Source organism: Caretta caretta, chromosome 1, assembly GCF_965140235.1.
Source record: "Caretta caretta isolate rCarCar2 chromosome 1, rCarCar1.hap1, whole genome shotgun sequence".
Classification (NCBI taxonomy): Eukaryota; Metazoa; Chordata; order Testudines; family Cheloniidae; genus Caretta; species Caretta caretta.
In genome coordinates, this window is record NC_134206.1 from 137,046,967 (window position 1) to 137,074,607 (window position 27,641).

The 27,641-nt window shown below is 42.1% G+C and overlaps 1 protein-coding gene across 5 annotated transcripts in view; it reads left to right on the forward strand.

The window, feature by feature from the left end:
* GLRA2 (glycine receptor alpha 2) overlaps nt 1–27,641 on the forward strand; it is a 162,818-nt gene that overhangs the window by 18,178 nt on the left and 116,999 nt on the right. The window contains exons 3-5 of one of the 5 annotated variants that reach the window (XM_048861070.2): nt 17,104–17,131; nt 17,226–17,293; nt 26,512–26,735. In XM_048861070.2, coding sequence (XP_048717027.1) covers nt 17,104–17,131; nt 17,226–17,293; nt 26,512–26,735 — 320 coding nt within the window. Of the gene's footprint in view, nt 1–17,063; nt 17,132–17,225; nt 17,294–26,511; nt 26,736–27,641 lie in introns of all 5 variants that reach the window. The other 4 variants (XM_048861062.2, XM_048861050.2, XM_048861084.2 and 1 more) reach the window with 4 other exon arrangements.

Below are 27,641 nucleotides of genomic sequence, written 5' to 3' on the forward strand. Positions count from 1 at the left end.
TTCCTGTTTCAAAACAAAACTTTTTAAAGCTTTGATCAGATTGAATGGACAAGCTACAACCACATAGAAATAGCTGTGAAAGAGAATTTTGCAGCTTTCATGATACATACCCCCTTGGAACTACAGTTTTTCCACACTTTTAAAGTGTGTGTGCATATTTTGTATATTCAAAACAGAATGTTAATTCATTTTTTCTATAGATGAAAAGGTAAATATTCTTTCATAAATCACTGCAATTATAATTAATTTCGGTCAATTTCTGCCACTCTTACATTAATTAGCTCCTTATTCTGCATGAAGCTCTGTTGCTTTCAATGGGGTTACTTGTATAGTAAAATGCTGTTCAATGTGAATAAGGGTTGTATAATCTAGAATGTTCAAAATGCAGAAAATCTAGAACCCCTGAAGCCTCACTGAAGTTCCTTGCAGCTTCTAATGTCCCAGAAGACATAATTTCAGTAAAGCAGGTAATCTAGCACAGATATAAAATGTGGTTAGCCCAGTTAACAAGATGATGCCATTTCTTTTAATTTAATATACGGGAAGAATTGGTGACAATGACAGTTTATTGATTAAACGAATCACTGAAGTGTGTTTTAAGAAGGAATTTGAATGAAGAGAGAGTTGTTTGGTGCATAAGGGATGGGAAAGTGTTCCATGCATAAGAGGTAGCACAGAAGGAAAGTATAAAGGTGAGTGGAGAAGGATACAAGTGATGTATCTATACTAATCTAGAAGGCTATGGTGGAGTTTAGGAACAATTTAGAGAGAGTAGGATGAAATGAGAGCAGAGTTATACAGGGTCAAATAGGTGAGGACCAGGAGCTTGAGAATAAAACATAAGTTAATAGGTACCTAATGAAGGCATTCACATAGGGAATGATATGGCCTGAGAAGGAAGGGGAAATTATTTTCAGAGCAGCATTCTGCCTGGATTGCAAAGGGAACTAGTGGTAATACAAGGAGGTTAAAGAGCAGGAGGTTGCAGCCACTGAGGTGTTCAAAATGCAGAGAACTGTTCTCGTGGTAGAGGTGACAAGGTAAGCTGAATTATGATGAAATTAAGTAAAAAGCTGGCAGACTTTGGAAACAAAGTGAAGGAAAGGAGTCAAAACTGATTCTGAGTTTGGGCATGTGGGTGAGGGAGAATCATGGAATTATTGGTCTTGATCCTGTATTCACTGAACTCCAAAGCTCCAATTCACTTCTTTGGTAAAGGATCAGGCCTTAGAGAAGGAAGGGAGTGGGAGGATTTGGGTGTGAAAATAAGGAATTCAGTAATAAGATATCATATGGTTTGTGAAAATGTATATGGGTGAAAGTGATCATGAAAGGATAGATTTCATAATTCTAATGAAAGGAAGGAGTGGGAGCAGCAGAATAAAGACAGACTTCAAAAAGAAGACTTTAACAAACTCAGAGAATTGGTAGGTAATGGCCCATGGGGAGAAAATATAACGGATAAAGGAGTTTGGGAGAGCTGGCAGTTTCACAAGGAAAAATATTAAAGGCAAAATTGCCAACTATTCCAATGTGAAAGAAAAATAGGAATAGGGCTGTGATGAGTTGCCCCCCTTTAAGATGCCACCTGGTGTACTGAGATACCACTGAGTCTGCCTGGACCACCTTTAACCTGTCTTGCTGAGCCAGGCTCTTAAACCTCCTTTAGCACACACAGGCAGGGCTATGCAGAAAGACACAGACACTGAGATGAGCTCAGGGAAGGTTCAGCTTAAGGGACTTGCCCCAGCACTCAGGTGCCCACCTCTTGGAGTGCGGACCCAAAGGTATAGTGTTTTGTGCTGTATAAAATAATCTGCACAGTACAAGCTCATAAAAATTTGCCCTCTTCCTCCATGTGAAGAGAGATATGCACACCTTGTTGCCCCCTCCCCCAAGTTAGAAATTGCACAAACTGGGTTTAATAATAAACAAAACAAATGTATTAACTATAAAAGGCAGATTTTAAGGGATAGGAAACAGAACAAAGCAGATTACTAAGCAAAAAGCAAACAAAACAAAAAAGACAAAGCACGCAAACTAAGCTTGATTAACTAAAGAAATTGGCTACAAATAGTAATTTCTCACCCTAAATGTTGTCTCAGGCAGATTACACAGATTCTTGAAAACCATCTGCATTGGCCTGCAGCTTATAACTTCAGGTATTATTACGCACAAGCTGGACACCCTTCCAGAGTGGCATCAACTCTTCTCACCCCAGTTCAGTTCTTGTTGCCAGGTGTTTCCCAGTGTCTCTTTGTGGAGACAGAGGAGAACCTCAATGATGTCACTCTCCTGCCTTATATAGCTCTTGTGTATGGCAGGAACCCTTTGTCTTTCCAGTGGAAACACATTGGCATTCTAACGGGGCAGGAGTGGTGTCCAGAACCAGGTGACTCAGTCACATGTCTCTGCAGGTGCCCTGATTAGCCTTCCTTAATTGATTCTAGCAGCTTTTTGATTGGCTGCAGGTGTTCTAATCAGCCTGTCTGTCTTAATTGTCTCCAGAAGGTTCCTGATTGTTCTGGAACTTTCCCTGTTGCCTTACCCGGGGAAAAGGGACCTACTTAACCTGGGGCTAATACATCTGCCTTCTGTTACTTTCCTGTAGCCGTCTGGCCCGACCCTGTCACAATGGTCCATATTCCTAGCTTCAGATACAAAAATGATACATGTGTACAAATTGGATAAACACATTCAATAGATCATAACCTTTTCAGTGATGCCTCACATGAGCCAAAGTATATCCTTGTATAAAGTATATCCTAGTTATACCATATCCATATCACACTCCATATTCTTTATGGAAATATGCTTATAACGTCACAATGGCTCCATCAGAAACTCTTTAATGACCTGAAAAGCAAAAACAAATCCTATAAAAAGTGGAAATATAGACAAATTCCCAAGCAGTAGGACAAAAGAATAGTACAAGCATGTAGGATAAAATCAGAAAGGCTAAGGTACAAAATAACATACACAAAAGGGACATAAAAAGCAATAAGAAATTGTTCTATAAATACATTAGGATGAAGGGAAAGATGAAGGAAAGTGTAGATCCTCTACTTAGTGGGGAAGGAGAGCCAATAACAGATGAGATCAAGGAGACTGCGGTGTTTAATGCCTCTTTTAATTCAGTTTTTACTAAAAAGGTTAATGGTGACAGATACTCAACAAGATTAATATTAACAACGAGGAGGAAGAAATGCAAACCAAAATAGAGAAAGAATCGGTCAAAGAATATTTAGATAAATTAGATGTCTTCAAGTCAGCAGGTCCTGATGAAATTCATCTTAGGGTACTTAAGGAACTAGCTGAAGCAATCTCAGAACTGTTCGTAATTATTTTTGAGAACTCATGGAGGATGGATGAGGTCCTATAGGCCTGGAGAAGGGAAAACACAGTACCTATCTTTAAAAAGGGAGAACGAAGGAGACTTGGGAAATTACAAACCAGTCAGCCTATATTAGATGCCTGGGAAGATACTGGAACAAATTATTAAGCAATCAATTTGTAAGCATCTAGAGGATAATAAGGAATAGCCAGCATGGATTTGTGAAGAACAAATCATGCCAAACCAACCTAATTTCCTTCTTTGACAGGGTTACTGGCATAGTGAAGAGGGGAAGCAGTAGTGATATATTTGATTTTAGTAAGACTTTTGACACAATCCCACAACATATTCTCATGAGCAAACTAGGGAAATGTGTCTAGATGAAATTCCTACAAGGTGGATGCAGAACTGGTTGAAAGACCATTCTCAAAGAGTAGTTGTCAGTGGTTTGCTGTCAGACTGGGAGGATGAATCCAGTGGGAGTCACAGCAGTCAATCCTGGGTCTGGTACTATTCAATATTTTCATTAATGATTTGGATAAGTGTGGAGTATACTTATAAAATGTATGGATGACACCAAACTGGGAGGGATTACAAGCACTTTGGAGGACAGGATTAGAAATGAAAATGGCCTTGAGAAATTGGAGATTGGTCTCAAATCAACAAGATGAAATTGAATAAAAATGCATGTGTGAAGTGTTTCATTTGGAATGGAAAAAATCAAGTGCAACTACAAAATGGGGAATAACTGGCTAGGAGGTAGTACTGTTGAGAAGAATGTGGGGGTTATAGTGGATCAGAAGTTGAATATGAGTCAACAGCATGATGCAGTTGTGGAAAAGGGATGTTCTAGGGTGTATTAACAGGAGTGTCATATGTAAGACATGGGAGAAAATTGTCTTGCTCTACTTGGCACAGGTGAAGTCTCAGCTGAAGATCTGTGTCCAGTTCTGGGCACCACACCATAGAAAAGATGTGAACAAACTGAAGAGAGTCCAGAGGAGAACAACAAAAGTAGTAAAAGGTTTGGAAAACCTGACTAAGAGGAAAGGTTAAAAAGACTAATTATATTTAGTTTTGGGAAAAGAAAACTGAAGGGTGATCTGATAATCTTCAAATATCTTAAAGTCTGTTTTAATGAGCACTGGGCTCAATTGTTCTCTGTGTCCACTGAAGGTAAGAAAAGAAGTAATGGGCTTAATCTGCAGCAAGGGAGATTTAGGTTCGATATTAGGAAAAACTTTTAACTATAAGGGTACATAAACTCTGGAATAGACATCCAAGGGAGGTTGTGGAATCCCTGTAATTGAAGATTTTTTAAGAACAGGTTGGACACACACCTGTCAGGGATGGTCTAGGTTTACTTGGTCCTGCCTCAGTCCAGATGACTTCTCGAGGTCCCTTCCAGTCCTACATCTCTTTGATTCTATGGTTCTACATTAAGTGGGGGAGTACGTAGAACAGAACAATGGAGCAGTGCATTATGACTGAAAATTGAATTGTAGACTGGATTGGTGAGAATTTCAATATGAATCTTTTTTCACACACACACACAAACACCTACCTTTCACAATGCATCTTTTTTTTTTATCACATGGTTCTACCATGTGGTAGTTTGGATGAGTTGGTTTCATTGCATTCATAAAAAATATTAAAAATAATGGTGCATGGGGGGAGTTTGGCTTATCCCTTGCTGGAATGCAAATTTCATGATTTTTTATTTGACCATATTAAGGAACATCTCATTATAACATGCTTCTGGGGACACCCACAGCTGTGAGCCACTGTGTTACCCCTCTGCCTCAGCAAGAGTGAATTTTGCTGCAGATTAGACTGTGTCAGCTCCCTGACACACCTGTCTGTTTTCCTTACTGGCAAACTTCTTGAGACTTTACCAGTCTTAACCTTGGATAGGAGGTAATAATTAGGAAACTCCAGCCCCGGAGCTCCTCAGAGATGTCTCTTTGCACTGCACAGTACTTATCTCTGTACGTTCACAGAAGATATTAAGTTTGCTGCTCTTTTATAGAGTCAGTAAATTACATCGTATTAACTTATCTAGTGTAACCACATCCTGTCCTTCAAACACAGCGCTAAGGTGGTTTATAGTAAAAATAAAACACATTTGTTAACAAAGGGACACAGGTTAAGTGATAGCAAGTAGTAGGAATAAAGCTAGAAATGGTTACAAACAAGTAAAAGTGAAGATACGCTTTCTAATTTGTCAGACCTAATTTAACAAGCTAGAGTCTTTGTTCAAGGTAGTTTCCTCACCACTCTTCCTTTCCCCAAAATAGCTGCTACCTCTTAGCCTGGGTCCTCAAAAAGTCCAAGGTGCTGGTTTACCTTGTCTCCTCAGGTGAAGGATAACTTAGTCTTTTGGTGTGTCCTTATATCTCAGTCTGCCCATGTTTTCAGGGTTAAATTGATCCCCTGGGGTTCAATCTCCTGCCTCCTCTCAGGGGCTGACCCCATCTTGATTAAGGTATCTCTGGGGTGCTCCTATGTGATGCTTCCTGATGCAATTTTACAATATAAATGTTCTCTTCCTGAAACTCTTGATACAAATGAATAGCCCATTGAATTTGGCCACACCTGGTTTGAGGTGTTGGACTCTTTACTTTGTCTGGAGAAAACCTGTTTATCAACTCCTGACATGCCTGGTTTAAACACCTTTTAGACACAGACTTTAAAGGATAATATCCTTGAATATCCATAAAGCCACCCTCAGCATCGTCATATACATTTCCCAAAGATATTATTGACCAGTGTGTTATTTCAAATGATGCCTTAGAAGATATATTGTGTACAAATAGCATTGCACTAGTGTTTAGGGTGCCAAGGTTCACACTCATGCCTTGACACAGATTATGCACTTTACATGTTGATCAGCAGCACAGGGCCATTAATGTAAAGCAACTGGCTGTTTTCATAGACTATTGGGAAACAACTACCTTTGCAATCTGCTCACACGGGTAGTCCTGGAGCTGTCAGCTCTCATACCTGAAAAGCTGCTAGCCTCCCATTCTCTGGTTCCAATGAGCACTCTCTAGAGACCAGACAAGAAGCACGCTCCTGGGTCTTCACACACCAATCAGTACTATAAACAATTCATTCCAATTCCCATGAGGAAGAAATAAGTGGTAGCAATTGCTTTGTTACAGTGGAGTAATGAAGACAGATTTGCAGAGCTAAATGGCTTGCAGTGGAGTGATTCAATTAAATTGGAATGGAAGAGCATGAAAGAAGAGGACTCATATGGTATTTTTGGGTTGAAATATATAGGAAGAATTAAAGGTGTAAGACAAAGTTTTCAAAAGTGAGTTAGGCATCTAAGAATCTAACTCCTATTGCAAGTCATAGCATCATAGAATATCACAGTTGGAAGGGACCTCAGGAAGCGGCTCAGCCCGCTGCTGCTCAGGGGTTCCATCTGCCAGCTCCTGCCAGCCGGGATCCCAGCTGCTGGATCCACTCAGCCTGCTGCCGGTCTGGGGTCCTGGCCCTGCCCACATACAGTGGGTACTGTGACAAAGTTCCTCCTCTATCTTGGTGGGTCTTGCACTTATTGGCGGATTTCCTCACTTCGGAGCTTCATGGCAGCCCTTAGTTTGGCCGTTTTTCTGAACCCACAGTCCAGGTCAACTCCTCCTGTGTCTGACAAGGAGTTGGGAGGTTTGGGGGGAACCCGGGCCCACCCTCTACTCCGGGTTCTAGCCCAGGGCCCTGTGGAATGCAGCTGTCTAGAGTGCATCCTGGAACAGCTGTGTGACAGCTACAACTCCCTGGGCTACTTCCCCCTGGCCTCCTCCCAACACCTTCTTTATCCTCAACATGGGACCTTCCTCCTGGTGTCTGATAATGCTTGTACTCCTCAGTCCTCCAACAGTATGCATTCTCCCTCTCAGCTCCTAGCGCCTCTTGCTCCCAGCTCCTCACACGCGCACCACAAACTGAAGTGAGCTCCTTTTTAAACCCAGGTGCCCTGATTAGCCTGCCTTAATTGATTCTAGCAGCTTCTTGATTGGCTGCAGGTGTTCTAATCAGCCTGTCTGCCTTAATTATTTCCAGAAAGTTCCTGATTTTTCTGGAACCTTCCCTGTTACTTTACCCAGAGAAAAGGGACCTACTTAACCTGGGGCTAATATTTCTGCCTTCTATTACTCTCCTGTAGCTATCTGGCCCGACCCTGTCACAGTACCTACCTTCTCCCTGGTTCTGACCCATTCTCTTCCTCTCTCTCTGCACTGAGCTGAGGGTGGGAGTGCACTGAGCACAGGGCTGGGGGTGAAGAAGCAGGCTGGGGGCTTGGGGTGTAGGGTCTGGCCAGAAGCTGGAATGAGGGAGGGGGCTCAGGGTTGGGGCAGGAGGTTTGGGTGTGGAGAGCTTACCAGGGCAGCTCCCATTTGGTGGGAGGGGTGAAGGTGGGAATATGGGTGGGGGGGGGTGCAGGAGCTCCTGTTTGGTGCCCAGGGTGGGGGTGGGGATGTGGGGGATGCATTGGGTGTGGGGAGGCTGGGTATGTGGGGGGGGTGCAAGACTCAGGGCAGAGGGCTGGGGGCCTGTGAGGGGAGTGCAGGTGTCAGGGCATTGGGTGTGGGGGGCCTGGGTATGTGTGGGGGTGCCAGAGTCAGGGCTGGGGTCATGGGGGTGTGTGTGAAGGAGTCAAGCAGAGGGATGGGTGTGTGTGAGGGGGGGTCAGGGCAGAAGGCTGGGGGTGTGGGCAGGGGACATGAGGTGCTCACGGCAGGGGACTGGAGGGGGTATGCCCCGCTTCCACCCCCCCTTCTCCAAGGCCCTGCCCCCGCTTCTTCTCTGCCTCTGCCAGGAGCAGCGAGCATTCTGACCCCGCTCCTCCCCACCCCCCTCCGCAAGGGCCATCAGCTGATTGGCCGGCAGGGAGGGACGTATAGGAGGAGGAGGGGCAGGAACCCAGCACACTGCGGGAAGAGGCAGGGGAGCCAGCAGGACCAAGCTTCTGCCCCCTGCCCCCACGGGAGGGGGTGGGGGATGGCGGGTGGTGAAGAGCGGGCCGGGCCAGGCCGGGCTGGGCCGGATTTTTAATGGCACGCTGTTGCTGCCCCAGTAGGCAGCAGCGTGCCATTAAAAATGGGCTCATGTGCCATAGGTTGCTGAACCCTGCCCTAGTCTGTAACGGTGCATGGGATTCTTCCATCCAAAGTGCAGGACTCTGCACTTGTCCTTGTTGAACCTCATCAGATTTCTTTTGGCCCAATCCTCTAATTTGTCTAGGTCACTCTGGACCCTATCCCTTCCCTCCAGCATATCTACCTCTCCTCCCAGTTTAGTGTCATCTGCAAACTTGCTGAGGATGCAATCCACGCCATCCTCCAGATCATTAATGAAGATATTGAACAAAACTGGCCCTGGGACCGACCCTTGGGGCAGTCTGCTTGATACTGGCTGCCAACTAGACATGAAGCCATTCATCACTACCCTTTGAGCCCGACGATCTAGCCAGTTTTCTATCCACCTTATAGTCCATTCATCCAGCCCATATTTCTTTAACTTGCTGGCAAGAATAATGTGGGAGACCGAAGCAAAAGCTTTGCTAGTTCAAGGAGTAACACGTCCACCGCTTTCCCCTCATCCACAGAGGCAGTTATCTCATCATAGAAGGCAATTAGATTTGTCAGGCATGACTTGCCCTTGGTGAATCCATGCTGACTGTTCCTGATCACTTTCCTCTCCTCTAAGTGCTTCAGAATTGATTCCCTGAGGACCTGCTCCATGATTTTTCCAGGGACTGAGGTGAGGCTGACTGGTCTGTAGTTCCCAGGATCCTCCTTCTTCCCTTTTTTAAAGATGGACACTACATTAGCCTTTTTCCAGTCATCTGGGACCTCCCCCGATCGCCATGAGTTTTCAAAGATAATGGCCAATGGCTCTGCAATCACATCCGCAAACTCCTTTAGCACTCTCGGATGCAGTGCATCTGGCCCCATGGACTTGTGCTCGTCCAGCTTTTCTAAATAGTCCCGAACCACTTCTTTCTCCACAGAGGGCTGGTCACCTCCTCCCCATGCTGTGCTGCCCAGTGCAGTAGTTTGGGATCTGACCTTGTTCGTGAAAACAGAGGCAAAAAAAGCATCGAGTACATTAGCTTTTTCCACATCCTCTGTCACTAGGTTGCAGTGGGAGCCTAAGTCAATGGAACTTAGGCTCCTAAGACAGCTAGGTGCTTTTAAAATTTTTACCCATAGTCTTATTTTTATGCACAGAGATTTACACGTGTACCGTGTATTATGAAAGTAAGGAGACTGGATAGCTCAGGAGATTGGCAATTGCATATAGAGCCTTCACCTCTAGATCACTGGTCTGGGGGCAGAGCAGCTAAGTAGAGACTCAATGTTAGAGAGCCTAAGGGCTTGTCTACATGTCAAGTTACTGTTTGCTGCACAGAAACTTCCCATGTGATCACTGCCACAGCTCAGTGAAAGTTCTGGAGTGCAGCTTAGCGTACTACTGCTTGAAACCCTAGTACACTAAGCTGCATTGCAGGACTTTCACAGCACTGCAGCTGTGATCGCAAGAATGTTATTGCGTGACAAGTTGATGTGCGGTAGATTCATACCTGGGCTGTCTGCAAAGTAACTTCCTGTGTAGACAAGCCCTAAGTGAAATGATCTCAGTACAGTAACCCCATAATTGGCTCCTACATGCATTTCTACTGGGAATCTTATCAGAAAGGGACAGAAATTAATAGGCATGGTGAATGTACTATCCTATAATTCCAAGAGGTGGTCCCTCTAGTGCAGAGTTGAGCCTCTTGTATGGTGTGAGGAAACTTACCCAGCTCCTCTGGTTCCTGTCCAATGGACAGAGGTCATCACTCTTCAGGGATGTTAATCCAGCAACTTTCATGAGCTCTTTAATGCATATAAAAATTGGACTTAACTGAGATTTTCTTTCCTCAAAACTGTTCTGGGATTTTACCTACGTGACTCACATTAAATTCAACAAGAGATACTCAGCCAAAACCCTATGCAACACTTCAAAACTGTATTGCTGAATGTGTAGCGTTTGACCTCACTGTAAGTCAATATGCAGATAGCTCTGGTAGTAGCTACTCAAAAGGAAATGCTTCCTTTTCGTGACTCATTCTGTAATCATCTTGATCTGTCATGCCTCTGTCTTTGGTGGGAGAACAAGGCATTCTTGGTGAAGGGCCTTTAACTCTGGAACTTGCATCTCTTTGGTCTGACAGTCTGATTCCATTGACATTGAGGTTATGTATATGTTGCAAGACTGTATATTTGCTTAGGTTTTTTCTTGGGGTTAATCAAAGGCAGGACGCTTCCTGCTTCAGCGCTTCCTGCAGTCAGGGGAGGTTTCCACAGTCAGGGGAGGTTCCTGGAGGGGGTCTGATCTTTCGCGTGCTCTTGGGGGTGCTCCAGCTGGGGGATCCTAGCTGCTAGTCCTGGCCGGGCTGGGGAGAGACAGTACTTCCTCTTCCCCTGCATGGTCATTCTCAGGGGGGAGATCAGACCCACCTCTGGGTACCTCCCCCAGCTGCAGGAAACTCCACAGCTGTTGTCTTCAGAGCCCAGCTCTGAAGGCAGGACAGAAGACCCCTCACTCTGAAGGCAATGCAGCCGTGGAGTTTCCTGCAGCCAGGGGAGGTACCCAGAGGTGGGTCTGATCTCCCCCCAAAAGTGGACATGCAGAGGAAGAAGAAGTCCCATCCCACCCCAGCCCTGCTGGGACTAGCAACTGGAGCCTAGTGCCCAGTAGGAGCCCCTGACTGGGGTGCCCCCAGCCATGCCCCACCCTCTTCCCTCCAATAGCTAGATTTCATGGGGGAGATCTGATTTCACAGTCTGTGAGGCGTTTTTCATGGCCGTGAGTTTGGTAGGGCCCTACTCATGTATCATAGCTTTCCACCCAGCGTGCTTCCTGTAGACCCTGCCCCATGGACTGGTGCCTCATGGACATGGAGCAATGGAGAGCCCAGATCCTATGTCCATCTCTCTGTGCCCACTTTGGGGTGCTGTACGCTGTCAGGGGAATAGAGGATGGAACATTTCCTGTGCTCAGGAGCTGCATTTCTGCCTGGCCTTCTGCTCCTTGCACATTTTCCCCCACTGTGCACCTGTGAAAGGATCAGGTGGAATCAGGCTAGGCCAGGGGTGGGCAAACTTTTTGATCCAAGGGCCACATCGGGGAATAGAAATTGTATGGCGGGCTCATGAAATTGGGGTTGGGGTGCAGGAGGGGGTTCAGAGTCTGGGGTGGGGCTGGGGAGAGGCTCGGGGTTGCAGACTCCGAGTGGTGCTTATCTCAAGGGGCTCCCAGAAGCAGTGGCATGTCCCTGCTCTGGCTCCTATGCGGAGGCATGGCCAGGCAGTTCTCCATGCTGGCTCATCTGCAGGCACCACCCCTGCAGGTTCCATTGGAGCACGTTGGAGCCAGAGCGGGGCCATCCCATGGCTTCTGGGAGACGAGTGGTGCAGCCCCGACCTTGCGCCCTGACCGGAGCGCTGGAGCAGGGCTGAGCATGGGCTGGCTTAAAACGGCTCGTGGGCCGGATTTTGCCCGCGGGGCATAGTTTGCCCACCCCTGGGTTAGGCTGAATAGGTTTATTCTATTGTTGATACACGTATGTCAGTTCCACAAAATGCAATTCCATAGTCTCAGTACTACAGCAGGTGCCCAGAATTGTGTGTTGCCATAGTCAGATGATACTAGACACAACATGCTCAGTTAACTAAGCTATTGTAAAGAGGGAGGCTCTTAAAGATGATATTGGCTTTAGCGTGATGAAGCAGAATAATAATTTTGGGTCTATTTGTTTGTTCCAGCAAATTGGATCCTCGTAAAATACCATACAATTACTGCATTTCAGAGGTCCCTTAAGATCTTTGCCCTTTTTTTGTGCTTAATGGCTGAAATTATCATCAGTGAAGAACAAAAGAGATTTAAGGATATTAATGGTTACAATACATTGCACCATGGAGAATGTTTCTAAATAGGCACTAAAGGAAAGGGATTTCTATTTTTATTAGTCATTATCATACTTAGGGAAACAGCATGATTCACTCTGAAAAGACATCATAGTAAACACAGTACATCACTCTTTGGTGAGAAATGCCACATTTATAAGTAAGCATTTGGGTGACCACATGTACATTTGGTCCCCCTACTTCTTGCCTCTTGTGAGTGATGTGCTGCTGCTCCCTCTTTCCTCACAGTTAACACTCTAGCTAGGTGTCTCTGTTTAGATGGAAGTCGTATTTGTCCAAAGCTCATGGCAGCTAAAATCAGTATATGTTTTCCTGGCTCCTCTTCCGGTTTCATCAGTCTTGCTCCTGCAGGCTGGTATGGCAAAGGGGTGGTGCTATGGCCAGACTTTCTCCTCACCCCATGCTGGGAAGCATTAGATGCCTGTGGGGTGCAGAGAGTAAGCAGAGCCTGCATTCTTCTGAGCACAGGTGCTGCAACTTACATGGACCATGTAAGGTAGGAGGAAGGCTCCTTGATTTCCCCACTCATCCCCTGTGAACCTCCATAAAGGCCAGGTACAATCTGGCTTTCAGTTTTTCACCTGGTCCTTAGGCAAACTCACTGATTTCAATGTGAGTTTGTCTGGTATAGGGCTAGATTAGGCCTTTAGGTATATCCCTGAGCAAATAGTGTGTAAATTGCATCACTTCAGGGAGGCCCTGCACCTCAAAACTGGCACCTTTCTGCAGCACAGTTGTCTCCTTACTTCTCCCTTGCTTTGGGAGGTGGGGGAAGTAATTTGCTGCTGTCCTGTATCACCTGCAAACTGCAGAGTTCCCCAGGCCGGCTGAGCTGTGCTTACTGACATATTGGTGACTGGAGTCAAGGCTCTGCTCATTCCCCATCCATTCCCTGCCCACCTGCTCCAGGTTGGGGCAATAATGGGTGATTAGCGCTCTCTTATTCCTGTATGCCCAGACCCAAGATGGGGTTATACCACACTGGGCCATTAGTGGGGTTCTTACTTCCCTGTGGGAGCACATAATTCGAGGGAGACTTTAGGCCTAATGAGAGAGATTACAATGAGTTGTGACCTCAAGGATAGGCCCTGAATATGCTTGTCATTCTTTGCTCAGTTAGCCTGTTAGGATTTCACATTCATTTTGTGTATATGTGAAAAGAAGTGTTTTTCCTTCTCTATCTCTAGTTTTGCTTACACATCTTTCCGCTTCCCCCCCCCCCCCCCCCCCGCTGAGTTCATGTGTGTGCCTGTATCCCATTCTTTGATTTTCAATAATTATTCTTTCCTTATATACCCCTTTACTCAAATATATGTCCACGGAAAATTGTCAAACACCTGGGAATTGTTTTATACCTCTTATATAATGACAACACCATTGACATTGTAGTTAAAGGAAATCTGATTCACATGAAGAAAAAAGCCACCATGTGCAGACTGAACACTAGAGAATACAGAGTTTGGATGAAGGTGAAAAACTCTCCAGGGCAAGGAGAAAAGATAAATCTAGAAATGACCATATCTAGTAAATGAGGCATTCAACATAAGACACCAGCACCGGAGAATGTGCATCAAAGGCCACTGACAAAAGCAGAGTTAACAACTGGAAAAGTCTCAGCAGACATTGCTATGCACACTTAATTCAATTCAGCCGTACTCCTGTGTGATGGAGTGCACAGACCCCCTCTAGCAACTGACAGGGAGAGGCTTACATGCTACTCATAGAGAGAAGAGTCCACAGCTACATATCATAAATATGGGAACTGCCAAAAAAGTATGGCTCAGCCAACTCTGGAGAATTATCTCTAGGATACTGAGGGCTCGATTCAGGAAAACGTTCTGTGAGGTACTAAGTACTCTCTAGTTCAGTGGTTGCCAAACTTGTTCCGCCGCTTCTGCAGGGAAAGCCCCTGGCGGGCCGGGCCGGTTTGTTTACCTGCCGTGTCCGCAGGTTCAGATGGATTGCAGCTCCCAGTGGCCGCGGTTCGCTGCTCCAGGCCAATGGGGGCTGCGGAAAGTGGCAGCCACTACATCCCTCGGCCTGCGCCACTTCCAACAGCTCCCATTGGCCTGGAGCAGCAAACCGCGGCCACTGGGAGCTGCGATCAGCCGAAACTGCGGACGCGGCAGGTAAAGAAACTAGCCCGGCCCGCCAGGGGCTTTCCCTACAGAAGCGGCGGAACAAGTCCACTGCTCTAGTTACAGGAGGTGTGCTGCACTTTAAAGCACCAGCCTCTTTTAGAAGGATGCACACTAGGAAGTCTGGTTAGCTGGCATTAGGCTCAGGCCTGCTGGAGAGGTGATGAGATCGTACATACTGCAAAACGCTAGCTATCTGGCAGATAAGCAATTGTCCTCTTTCTGATGGATTCACGCTTCAGCTATCCTTTTTTGGGAATAACGCCATTCAGAAACCAGGATGAAGATTTTTTTTAATTTTTTTATTTTAAATAATCATAATAATACTTAGTTCTTATATGGATCCAAAACATATAGGTAATCCAGTCAGCAGAACGTCAAAACCCTAGAGTATGGTTGCATACTCAGCCATGGTTGATCCCATTCTAGAAGAGTAAAAAGTAGCCCGAAATAATGTAATAATACTTAATGAAAAGATTAGATGCATATCAAAATAGAGGACTTGATTTAACATCCAGTTTTGCTTGGTTTTTAGAGGTAGGGATTTGAGTAGTCAAATCAGGTGAAAGCTTGTGGGTTTTGGAACAGACCCTTAGGGGTTTAGAACAGGCCCTGAAACCTCAAGTGCAGCTTAAGAGGTTTTGCCACTATAATTCCAAATGCACTATTCGATGAGATAATCTTGAAGAAGGGATACAAGTGCATGAAACTTTTTAAAATTAAAAGTGTTGTGAACACTCTTTACTTAAAGGCATACTTCCCCTTTAAGGCCTACAAATGATTATCCCCAACACCCTCTGTGAACTACTAACAAAATCAACAACAGAAAAATCTTCAAAAGAAAAAAATAGAGGGAATGAAGATGTGCCAAACTGGACTGCTGAGTCATTTTGCTTTTTTATTACACGTATCTCCTATTCTTTCCCTGTACATTGTTTAACGAGGCCCCCATTTACAATGTGCAAACAGACTGACTTCACTGGGGCTCTCTGCAGTTGCAGCCACCAATCCCACATTATGAATGTTGCAGGATTGGGGACATAGAGTGTAACTTTATTTGGCAAAAAGCCTTTTTTGCTTATTTGTCTGTAAAGTACCTACTATAAATCATATGATGGATTTATAAATGAATGCAAATAAGGATACAACAAATTCATGACTCATTGATAAATTGGAATTATTTCAGGATAGCAAGGTGAAAGTGCAGAAAAGGAGCATGGATGCATTGCCAATATTTAAATATACAGAAATTGTTGGCCAAAATTCCGCAGCTGGAATGAATGCTTTGAGTGAGAAGATATGAAATGATCAAAATGTTGGGTTTACTAGACTGAAACTTGGGAGAAGGGAAGAAAAGGAAATGCTGTTAAAAACTACACCTCTGACTGAGAAAAAGAGAACAGTGCAGCACTTCATTTGCAGTAGCTTGTAGGCTGCTATTTGTTCCAGATAAAATAAAAACTTTTGTTAATAATAGTAAGATTGCTGGACTTCACTGGAATGCACTTTTGAACATCCCAAAGGAATGTTACTTTTAACTTTTACAAATATTCTGTACATCTCACAAAAATGCAAATGTGAAACACAGAGTTTTTACATATCAGGAAAATTTTAAGATTAAAAAATTGATAATGGGAAAATAGAAAACAGTATGTAATATTAACTGCATATGTGAAATCTCTCACTGCCTGAATTCAATCATCTAGCTTTAGTCCAATCTGATTGATGAGGAATTCATGTAAAAACACCTCTTTGTTACATCATAGCTAAAGAGCTAGTAGATAAAAATTAAGTATCATTTAGGCTCCCTTCATGTTCATACTTGTTCAGTGATTCCTAAATAATGGGGACGGTTGGAGTGGGGAACAGAGGAAATATAGTGTTGCTGTCTAGCAAAAGCTGTGCCTAGTCAAGATTGGTAGTGACCAAGAATTGTTAGGATTAATAGGTTTCAGAGTAGCAGCCGTGTTAGTCTGTATTTGCAAAAAAAAAAAAAAAAAAGAAAGAAAGAAAGAAAGAAAAGGAGTACAGCTGTAGCTCACGAAAGCTTATGCTCAAATAAATTTGTTAGTCTCTAAGGTGCCACAAGTACTCCTTTTCTTTTTAGGATTACTAGGCATCTTGGTGTCTGATGTGAAAAGGGTTGGTGGTCTGAATCCTCTTTTTAATGGACAGGAGTCTACGTTAATAGTTGTCCTTGCTGGAAGTCTCAGCAGAAAGGCCAAGGACTGAATGGAATAGGCATGATGACTGAACTGCCAGAGATGGTCTCTCCATCACTGGGCTGAGATGTGGGAAGATTACAATGCTGCTGTCTTTGTTGTTCTGGTTTGGTGGATCAACAAAGAACTTTTGTGTCTAATCTTGTCAATCGAACACTTTTCATAAATCCTTACATGAAAAAAGTAAAAATGTTTTCTGACAACACCAGTCTAATCAGAGTATTTGTTGTGATATTGTTTCTTTGATGGACATGCACATGACTTTGACTGTGAAATCTCACTTTTCTACTTAGTTTCATCCACATCTGTACCAGTCTGTACAGATGTCGATGGATCTGTGCTTTTGCTTCAATGTATATTGCAACATTTTTATTGCATTCCACAGGTCCTCCAGTAAACGTTACTTGCAATATTTTTATCAACAGTTTTGGATCAGTCACAGAAACCACAATGGTAAGTGTTATGATGCCACTGGCAAGAAAACAACAATACTTGATATGTCATGAACAGAACCTGTCAATTTTTCTATTTATTGTTCAACTTGCAGGTCCTCCTGTAAATGTTACCTGCAACATATTTATCAACAGCTTTGGTTCAATAGCAGAAACTACAATGGTGAGTGGGACTGACCATTGAAGCCATCTTGTGAAGGAGTGGGATGTGGTATAGAATGGTGCTATTATAGATGTGGGGATAGTTACTGAGTTCCTAAGCTACTAAGAATGTACCTATAGTATAAAAATACAATAAACTTTACATACCATAGTGCTAAAGGTCAGGAATAGCTACTGTTGGTATTTGCTTTTTTGTCGGAAACGGTGCTTTAAATAATAAATACTTAGTCAAAGGAGAAAAAAATATGGATATGACTTAAATAAATGTATAGCATGGATATGCACCCGGAAATCAAGGTTAACTCTAAGATAAATGTATGATGGCTCTGTCTCACATTTGCATGATAATGCTACAATTAGAGCTTTACATATTTTAGTAATCTCCAGGGCTATAAATTAGAATTGTGTGAAATTTCGTTAATGAAACTGAAATGAACCAGATACAACTCTTCTGACTTTAGGTTTTGTTACAGATGGGAAACTTCGGCCAGTTTCACCAAAACATGTGTGACCCTATAGGGGCAATCTTAACTACATTTCAGTGAATTTGGCCTATTTATGGTTTTGAGATTGAAACCAGGAAAAACTCAACTCAACATCAGGTAGACTGAGACAATTTTCTCCCAGATTTGCTTTGAGTCTTTGCTTTTGTTTGAACCTGACAACCCAAAGCAAAACTGAGTGGATGTTAATCTACACAATTAGGTTCACGGAAAAGTTTCCCCACAAATCCTTGTGAACCTTAATTGCTGAGATTCATACATCTCTACTATAATTTAAAAAGAGAAGAACTTTTGGTGCACATGCTCCCTTGCAGTACACATAATTCCTGTTAATGCTGAAGGGACTTTTTTAAAAATTACACAGCGCTCCTGACCGGTAATATTCTGCCATCTTTCCATTAATGGATTGTTACGCTACAAATAGGCCTATAGACTTTGATGGGGCTGTACATGGAGCCAAGCTATGGTGATTGAGGGTGATGGAGTCTTGTCCATAGTACTTTAAGTGTTCAATCCACTATAGAAACTGTAAATGGGTTGGCACCACAGAATGGATTCATATTTTGAATACTTGAAAATTCTGGAGTATCTGGATCCAGGGATTTAGTTCAGTCTACTATAGATAAGGACTATTGCAATTTGGATTCAGATTTAACCTTCCCCTGCCCCCTCCTACCTAAAAATCAGGTGTATTCACAACCCCATTGAAATGAGAATATACCTCACTCCACAACAAAATCCAATGAGATTCATATGTACCACTTTAAAGAAAGAGCTGTGAGCTATTCTGAAGTAATCACACAGCAGTTCTGACACTGTTTTGTTTAGTCCCCTTATGAGTGCCTTATAGACCTTCTGAAGTCAAAGACAGTAGAGATTTCTCAGCACTTGGCAGGATCAAACTCCTATAATCAATGTCAAGCACATTATCTATAAAATGACATGGCAAATCAAGCACAGGTTTTGAGTAGTATGGTTATAAATGTTGCCCTGAAATGTTTGCATTCTGAAAGAACGTGTGTGTATCTTAGCTAGTTAATAGATACCTGATTTAAATATTTATTTAAATTATGCCATCATTTTAAATTTTAAAAAGCACTGAAGAGATTTAGAAGCTCAAGTCCTACAGAAATAAGAGGGACTAATTCTCCTAAATCCTTTGGTGCTTTTGAAAAACCTCTAACTTTTCACTAAAGAATCGATGAACTGCATTTTTAACAAGCTAGGTAATTTTCTTACATTATATGAAAAGAGAGTGGCCCTGATATAAACAATAAGGGAATACAGCAGAGTGGAGGCAGTATAGGTTATAACTTACAGCAGTGGTTTTCAACCTGTGGTCCACGGAGCCTGGGGATCCACAAACTATGTCTGAGGAGTCTGCAAAAGGTGACAGTGAAAATAAAGTTTCAGATCCCAGAAAAGGCATTCCATTTTTCTGATCAATCAAAAGCATGTGAATATCCCCACTTACAGGTCGAAACCTCGAAGTGTTGTTGTTACCATAGAAACCCACAGTTTAGCGCCCTTTTTCATGCTGCTTCAAATGCCGTGTCAAGCCCATGCAACATTTGTAGCTGAATTCTGTTCAGTCGGTTTCAGTATAAGACTTCTATGGCAAGGGACCACAGGTTGAATTTCCAAAGGAGTCTGCAACTCCTTTTGAAATGTTTTAGGGGTCCTCAAATGAAAAAGGTTGAAAAGCCCTGACTTACTGTATTTATACATAGTCTTTTAAAGTGACCTTGACAAGAAAATCAAAACAACATTGACACTGAGAGGGAGGGGAAAAATCAGAATGCCACATAATTTATAACAATCAACAGACTTTATTTTCAGTATCCTTAAAGTCTTGGTCAGATTTCCTAAATCTAAAGGATTCTGAGAAGAAATTTCTATGCATATAGCCATGGGTTTTGCATTCAGTCACATATTTTTCTGTTAGTCTTAGCACTTATTGAGAGAGGCACAGCATTACGTAGCAAAAATCCTGCACGTCACTGGCTTTACAAGATGGCATTCAATGAAAATATTTGCACGACCTAATGCGGATTGCATTAATTAGACTCCTTCATTGCTTTGATTAAATCCCCTCATTGCATTTTATTATCTATCAAATATGTTAATGTGCACCTTTTCAATGTTCATTAACACATTCTGCTGAAAAAAGCTAAACACTCAAGTAAATGAAAACAAAGACCGTTGGCTTCCTCGTTTTGATTTATTCATCATATCTGCAGACAGTGTTGAATGAGTTCTGTTAAAGTGGGTGCTGTTCAGCTGTTTGATATTGATTTTCCTAATACTGTTACCGCATTAATAACTAGTTTAGAATATGTTTTTAAAAATATTCCTAGAGGCAGGCATCAATTACTGCTCATCTACTTCGCTTTCCAAAGTCAATTTAATTATGTGGTGAAAAGTTTAGCATCCCTTGTGATAAATAATTAAGGCTTTTTTTTTTTGCCATCTAGAACTCATTTTGTTCCCATCAAATGCTCTTGATGATTTTGACAAAAAAGTAAAATTAAAAAAAATGATACATCGTTAAGTAGGTTATACATAAGATTGAAAATCAAAAGAAGACGCTCATATCTCACAGGACCAAAATGCTTAAAGTACTTAGGATTTAAGTATTAAAGGGGATATTTTGAGAACATTGCTTGGAAGAGGCATATTGAAAATCTTTGGGGACGAAATTCGGCTCTCAGATGAGCTCACTAGGAGAAAGGCAGGATTTGGGGCCCAATCCTGCAGTATTTGCTCAGGCAAAATTCTTAACACCAACAGGCCTCATTTCTGACTTCTGAGTAGGATGAATACAGGAGTGAAATTCAACCCTGTAGGCCAGCATAAGTCCCTTGCCTCACTTAAGTTCCACTCAAGCCCTCTTTTGAAGGTTTAAATGGAACTTAAGGGGTAGATTTTCCTTGTGCGGGTCCCCTGCAGAGGGGTGAATTTCATGTGATATGCACAAGTTTCACTGATCTGAATGCATGAGAACAATTTGACCCTGAGGAGACTGGTGGAATGGGCCCTTTGTCCTTAAACAGTAACAGGTTCTGTGTTCACAGCCAGCAGAGGTTTTGAAATGACTGCATAGTTTGATACCTTTGTACTAATGATGAAAGGTTGGTGGGAAACTGAAGTTAATTTTGTATTTTGTTGGTGGGCTTTTCTTAAAAAAACCTCCGTATTAGCCAAACTCCACTCCCTTTGAAATCAGTGGGAGTTTTATTGGTGATTTCAATGGGAGCAGAGTTAAACCAATGCTAAGGACTTTTGAAAATTCCATCCTACATGTTTACTACCCTTATTTACTGAAGTACTTTAGCTTTGGGGTTTTTTATTTGTAATGGTATGAAATGCATACTTTAAAATGTATTATGAAAAATATTTATTTTTAAAAAATTCAGTTTATAAAACACAACTTGCAGTTCTGCTATGAGTTTTCACTCTAAATTCTATGAAATGATCCATAGAGACAAAATGCAGTCTTGTTAATTCTTCTGAATTGTAATACACAAATGGGACAGTATCACTTTTTTTTTGTTCCAAAGGAAATTGTGAGGATGATGTACATTATGCCAGAACAATGGTAGATAACAAAGGGCCGGATACAAAGCTTTTTTATGTTAATGAGAGTTTTTTCATTGTCTTTCCTTTGGATCAGGCCTTATGTTATGAAGAGTGGGCCACCTCATCCTTCATGTAACTCCACTGAAGGAAGTAGAGATACAGCGGGGATGAAGTTGGTCGGCTGACATAACTATTTTGAATGCTTTTACACACGCAGAATTAATCAGTAAAACCTCAGCATGAAATAGCTGTGATTAAATATCATAGATGAGTAATCTTTCTCAAGTTGAGCAACACTGCCAGAGAATTCAGTTGTTCATCATAGCTAATGACCAGGGGGTTTTAGCTATTGCCCTTGGAGAAGCTAAGAGCAGTTTATAGATTGACAAACTAATTGTTAATTATAGACATAACTAATTGCAAGGATATTATATTGCTGGAGTGTACTTTAATCAATGGTTGACATTTGGGAAAAGTTCTCTGCTGGCTTCAATGGCATTCCACCCACTTACTCCAACAAATAAATTAGCCCTTTCTTTACAACTGGTAAAGTGCAATAGAACTTGGTTGTGGCTGAATGGACAGTGTCATCTTTTCACTAGAAAAAACAGGATGCCAAGTTAGCCACTTAGGCCCTGGTTCAGCCAGGTACTTAAGCATGTGCATTACATTAAGCACATGAGTGGTCTCACAGAAGTCTGTGTACTCAGGTACCTGGCTGATTCAGGACCCTACAACAGGTCATTTAAAACTCTCTGCCAGATAATATTCATATTTAGAATTTATATAGCACAGTTCTCTGACCCTCTTGCAAATGCATTTGTGCTGCTGAGGCTGGGTGGGGCAGCTGATTCCCCCAGACACCTGAATCACATCCTTGGGTGAACAAAGCCCTGTTGGGGGAAGGGTGCGATGGAAAAAGGCCCTATGGAATGCACAGCGCTCTGACAGATCTCCAGCTAGCACTGCAGCTGTCTGCAGCTCAAGTAATTTAGAACAGTCCTGCAGCTCTTCTAAGTTACGGTGCTGGCTATTTAGGTCCCCAGCTGGCCCAGCACCTTCTACCGCCCCTTCTGCTCAGCCAATTTCCTGAGCTGTGCCTAGTATTAACTTGGTGCATTCATAGGTTGAGCCCGTAATCTTCAAAGAATTTTTGAATATCAACTAATAAATAATAATAATAATTAATAGTCAACCCTCCTTTGTGAAAAAGTGTGTGTGGTTACCCCCACTTGATAGTGGGGAACCGAGGTAAACAAGTTAAATGACTTGCCCAGGGCCACAGATGGGATTAGAACTTGGAGTTCTTGTTTCCCAGTCCTGTGTTCAGACCTCATTTCTCTGTGAGAGCAGCAAATGCAATTAGATAGTTTGTGAACTGGTTCTTCAGCTGGTGTAAATCAGCCCTCTGTGAGTGATTTAATACCTTCCACCCATGCCTGCCTTCAGGAATTTACCAAATAACTGATGTGCTGTTCGATATGCCATATTGTGAGATCATTCTCAGAAAAGACTGCTTTCCAGGATGATATTCATAACATCAGCAAAAAACATAATCTCAGAGAAATACAAAATTTTAGACAGGATACTGTATCATTGTACTTAACCTAGAGTCCCCCTAGCATTCCACACTCTCCTGCTCACCCTGTTGCAAAGAGGCAGCAGAGAAAGAAAACCAGGACTACCTTTTAAAGTTTGTGTTTCATTTTAATTTTTCATCTAGATGGGAAGCAAAAATAATTAGAGACAAACAGGGGCTATAATAATGCTATTCTGCTTCTCACAAAAATGTTCTGAGAGAGAACATTTCCAAATATACCAAAATGATCGATCTGAACATTATCCTTCCAGCTGTGTCAGTAAAGAATATTTAAGGCTGTTGATATTTAAATTCAGCTTTGGTATAATGTATATCATCCTATACTAACTCTTCTAACAAAAAGTACTTGGCAGTTCATTCCTTCTAATCTAAATTTAGTGTGTACTGCAGCTGATGAAAGCATATGTCTTTTATAGGTTTTTAGGAAATTTAAAGACTGTAATGATTTAAGTGAACAATTATACAAGTGTCCTGGAAATAAAAAATCCCTCTGCTTTCATTTAACTTCAGTATGTGTCCTACTGCAGAGAAATTAAAAGCCACTCACACACTTGAATATATTAACTTTATGTCCTAAGCAGTCTCCCTTCTTTCCTGCCAGCACCTGCCCTCTTTCATGTAGTAATTTTGTTAGAGTATTTTCATATCTTTGTAGTGGAAATTGTCCCATGTACATTTACAAGATAATTACTGTATTTCTAAGGCTGAGAAAATGAGAAAAGGAGACGCCTAAAGTTTGTCTCCTTATGTGATACAAAGATGCTTTGGCAATTTAGAACTCAAAATATTTGTTAAATTATAAACCATATGAAATTCCATAGCACAGAAAAAAATGACTTGTGAAAAATATATGTAGGCTTGTCTTTGAAGAATTCTATCAGTGCCTCTAATAATTGACTTTCCTTGAGCTCAGCCCCTCATTATCAGCCTCTTAGTACTCTCTGACACTCCTGTTTGGCTCATATCCACACAGGCAAAATTAAAAAAAAAATCACGCTACCAATGAAATCATGAAACATTATCCTATGGTTTCAGAAGCTTCATCAGTTGCTACACTAAGAGCTGTTTGAAATGTTTTGTCAGTTCAGCAACGCACTTTTCATCATGAGCCTCATGAATGAACAGTGGGAAACTCTTAAATTTGGAGGGGCTTATTCATCAGAGTTTTCATATTTGGCAAATAACTCACTGCATCACTAATCATAGGGAGAATATTATCTTACTTTTCAGTGATGATACATTTTTTAGACAGTGCAATTCAGTGGCCTAACTAAACAAATGTCAACTCATACATTTTCCAAGTCAGAAGTATATTGCTGCCATTTTCATATATTCTAACTACTGCAGAATAAATCCTAAATGCAGGATTTTTGTGCAGAAGATTGAATTATTTTGAGACCCTTTCACAAACAGATTTCTTCTTTCAGATAATATCATCAGTTTTAATAGCCTTAAATACTTCTGAAACTAAAATATTCAAGATGAATGGCATGTGGATTTCTGATAAACTATTCTCAGGGCAGTTAAATGTAGGGGGTTTGATGTCAGTTAAATATATAACTACAGCAACAAAGCGAGCGATGCCAGACCTGTATTTGTTGAGCATGGAACCTCTGGAGGAATGATACACTCAGAATATGTGTGACTGTCTTTCCTATCAACTTAAATGGGCTTTGGATCAGTACCTACATGCTGTTATAACAGTCCTCTTAATGGCCAGTTTTGCCACACTACTGAAGTTAGCTCTAAATGAACCACTTAGTAATTTCTGTCCTCCCAGTTGTAACTAAAAGGCTACTGGGCAGGAGAGTGCAATTAGCATGAAGATAAGTAGAAAAGATGTGGAGGAGTAGAGAATTAGAGAACACACAGAGGAAAACATACAATAGGTACACAAAGGTTATGAACAGGAACTAAGATGTAGATAGGAAGAGAAATTATATCACATAATCAGCTCCTATGGAATTAGAATCATAGAAGATTAGAGTTGGAAGAGACTTCAGGAGGTCATCTAGTCCAACCTCCTGCTCAAAGCAGGACCAACACCAACTAAATCATCCCAGCCAGGGCTTTTCAAGCCAGTCCTTAAAAACCGCTAAGGATGGAGATTCCTCCATCTCCCTTGGTAACCCATTCCAGTGCTTCACCGCCCTCTAGTGAAATAGTTTTTCCTAATATCCAACCTAGACCTCCCCCACTGCAACTTGAGACCATTGCTTCTTGTTCTGTCATTTGCCACCACTGAGAACAGCCTAGCTCCATCCTCTTTGGAACCCCCTTTCAGGTAGTTGAAGGCTGCTATCAAATCCCTCCTCACTCTTCTCTTCTGCAGACTGAATAAGCCCAGTTCCCTCAGCCTCTCCTTGTAAGTCATGTGCCCCAGCCCCCTCATCATTTTTGTTGCCCTCCGCTGGACTCTCTCTAATTTGTCCACATCCTTTCTGTAGTCAGGGGCCCAAAACTGGACGCAGTACTCCAGATGTGGCCTCACCAGTGCCGAATAGAGGGGAATAATCACTTCCCTTGATCTGCTGGCAATGCTCCTACTAATGCAGCCCAATATGCCATTAGTCTTCAGGCAACAAGGGCACACTGTTGACTCATATCCACCTTCTCGTTCACTGTAATCCTCAGGTCCTTTTTTGCAGAACTGCCACTTAGCCAGTCGGTCTCCAGCCTGTAGCTGTGCATGGGATTCTTCTGTCCTAAGTGCAGGACTCTGCACTTGTCCTTGATGAACCTCATCAGATTTATTTTGGCCGAATACTCCAATTTGTCTAGGTCACTCTGGACCCTATCTCTACCCTCCAGCGTATCTACCTCTCCCCCCAGCTTAGTGTCATCTGCAAACTTGCTGAGGGTGCAATCCAACCCATCATCCAGATCATTAATGAAGATATTGAAGAAAACCGGCTCCAGGACCGACCCCTGGGGCGCTCCGCTTGATACTGGCTGGCAACTAGACATCGAGCCGTTGATCACTACCCGTTGAGCCCAATGATCTAGCCAGCTTGCTATCTACCTTATAGTCCATTCATCCTATTCATACTTCTTTAACTTGCTGGCAAGAATACCATATCAAAAGCTTTTAGTACCTATCTCCTGGAGTATTGGAATCTGTTAATTTATAGATTGTGAATGACTGAGTTAAGTTACTCTTTGGGATACTTTCATATCTTTTTATTTTACGTTGTGATTACTGAACACTGTACAGCTAGTAATACTTTGATATTTCTGAGCCTCATGTTAATCCACAGTAATCCATGGGGGGTTGTAGTTAATATTATCTTCATCAGTTGAAAAGGGACTATTATTTTTGATTTGGAAAATGTACCTGTTGCACTAGTTTGGTGCAGTATGCCACTTGCACTGCCTTATTTTTAAATAATAGCTCTCTCATTCAAAGGGAAGAGTAATATGTAGGTTTATTATATCATTGGTACCGCTCTGAGCCTAAAAGCATTGTGAGCATCAGGAAAGTTAAAATGAACTCTCACCTTGGCAAGAGATTGACTTTTGTGCATGGCATTTCTGTAGGACTACAGAGTGAACATCTTTCTGAGACAGCAATGGAATGACTCGCGCCTGGCTTACAGTGAATACCCCGACGACTCCTTGGATTTGGATCCATCTATGTTGGACTCTATTTGGAAGCCTGATTTATTCTTTGCCAATGAGAAAGGTGCAAACTTCCACGATGTTACAACGGACAACAAGTTGCTGAGGATTTCTAAGACTGGGAAAGTGCTATACAGTATCAGGTAAACCAGCTTTTTTGCTTCTTAAGTCCCCTTGCTTCCATCTCTTTCTTGCCATGGCCACACTCATAGAATTTACATCTTTAAGTTTTATTGCCCCCTGTGTACACTCTAATGAGACATAAGCTCAGCAGAATAGAAGGCAAATCTGTCTATTTGGTGAGCTTTTACGCTTTACAAATTGGAATATAAGTGGCACAGCAATATCTCCTAGCCATGCTGAAAAATGAAGGGGTCTAGTGCCCTACCGATGTGCATCAGTAATTCCCATTAGCATCAATTGGTATTCCTCTCCTACTCGGAGGAGAAAATCAACCTTTCAATCTTTTTTGGGTTGAATTTTAAAAGTAAAGGGGAAATGTTGTTTTAAATGGCTGGAGAACATCTTAAGTGAAGTCATTCCTGCCATGTAATAACTTGGCATACAATAAATATGAAAATCACCCAGGTATCTGCTGGCCTTTGCATACATTTAAAAATCAGTGAAATTGCTTTTCATTTTTGATACAAAGTGCAGTGTAGTATATGGCATGCTGACTGAGTTTAGGCTGAGTTAATAAATGCTATTTGACACAACATAACTTGATGTGACCTTATAAAATGGGACACAGAATGATAGAGATGTAAAAAAAAGCATTGCTTAAGAATCGGCTGCAGCAAATCTACAGCACTCATTCTCTTTGATTAATTGCTTAATGCTTGTCATAGGATCTGAAGATGTACAGCACTCTAAATGCTATTACTATTATTATAGAAATTAATCATAATTTCTGAATTCCTGCAGACTTCTTTTCTTGCAGTGCTTGGTTTATATAATGTTTACATTCTTTCAGATGTTTAACTAGTTGCTTGATGAGCTGTTTCTTCTTTATAAACCTGAACAAAATTCTTATTAGCTATAATAGGAGC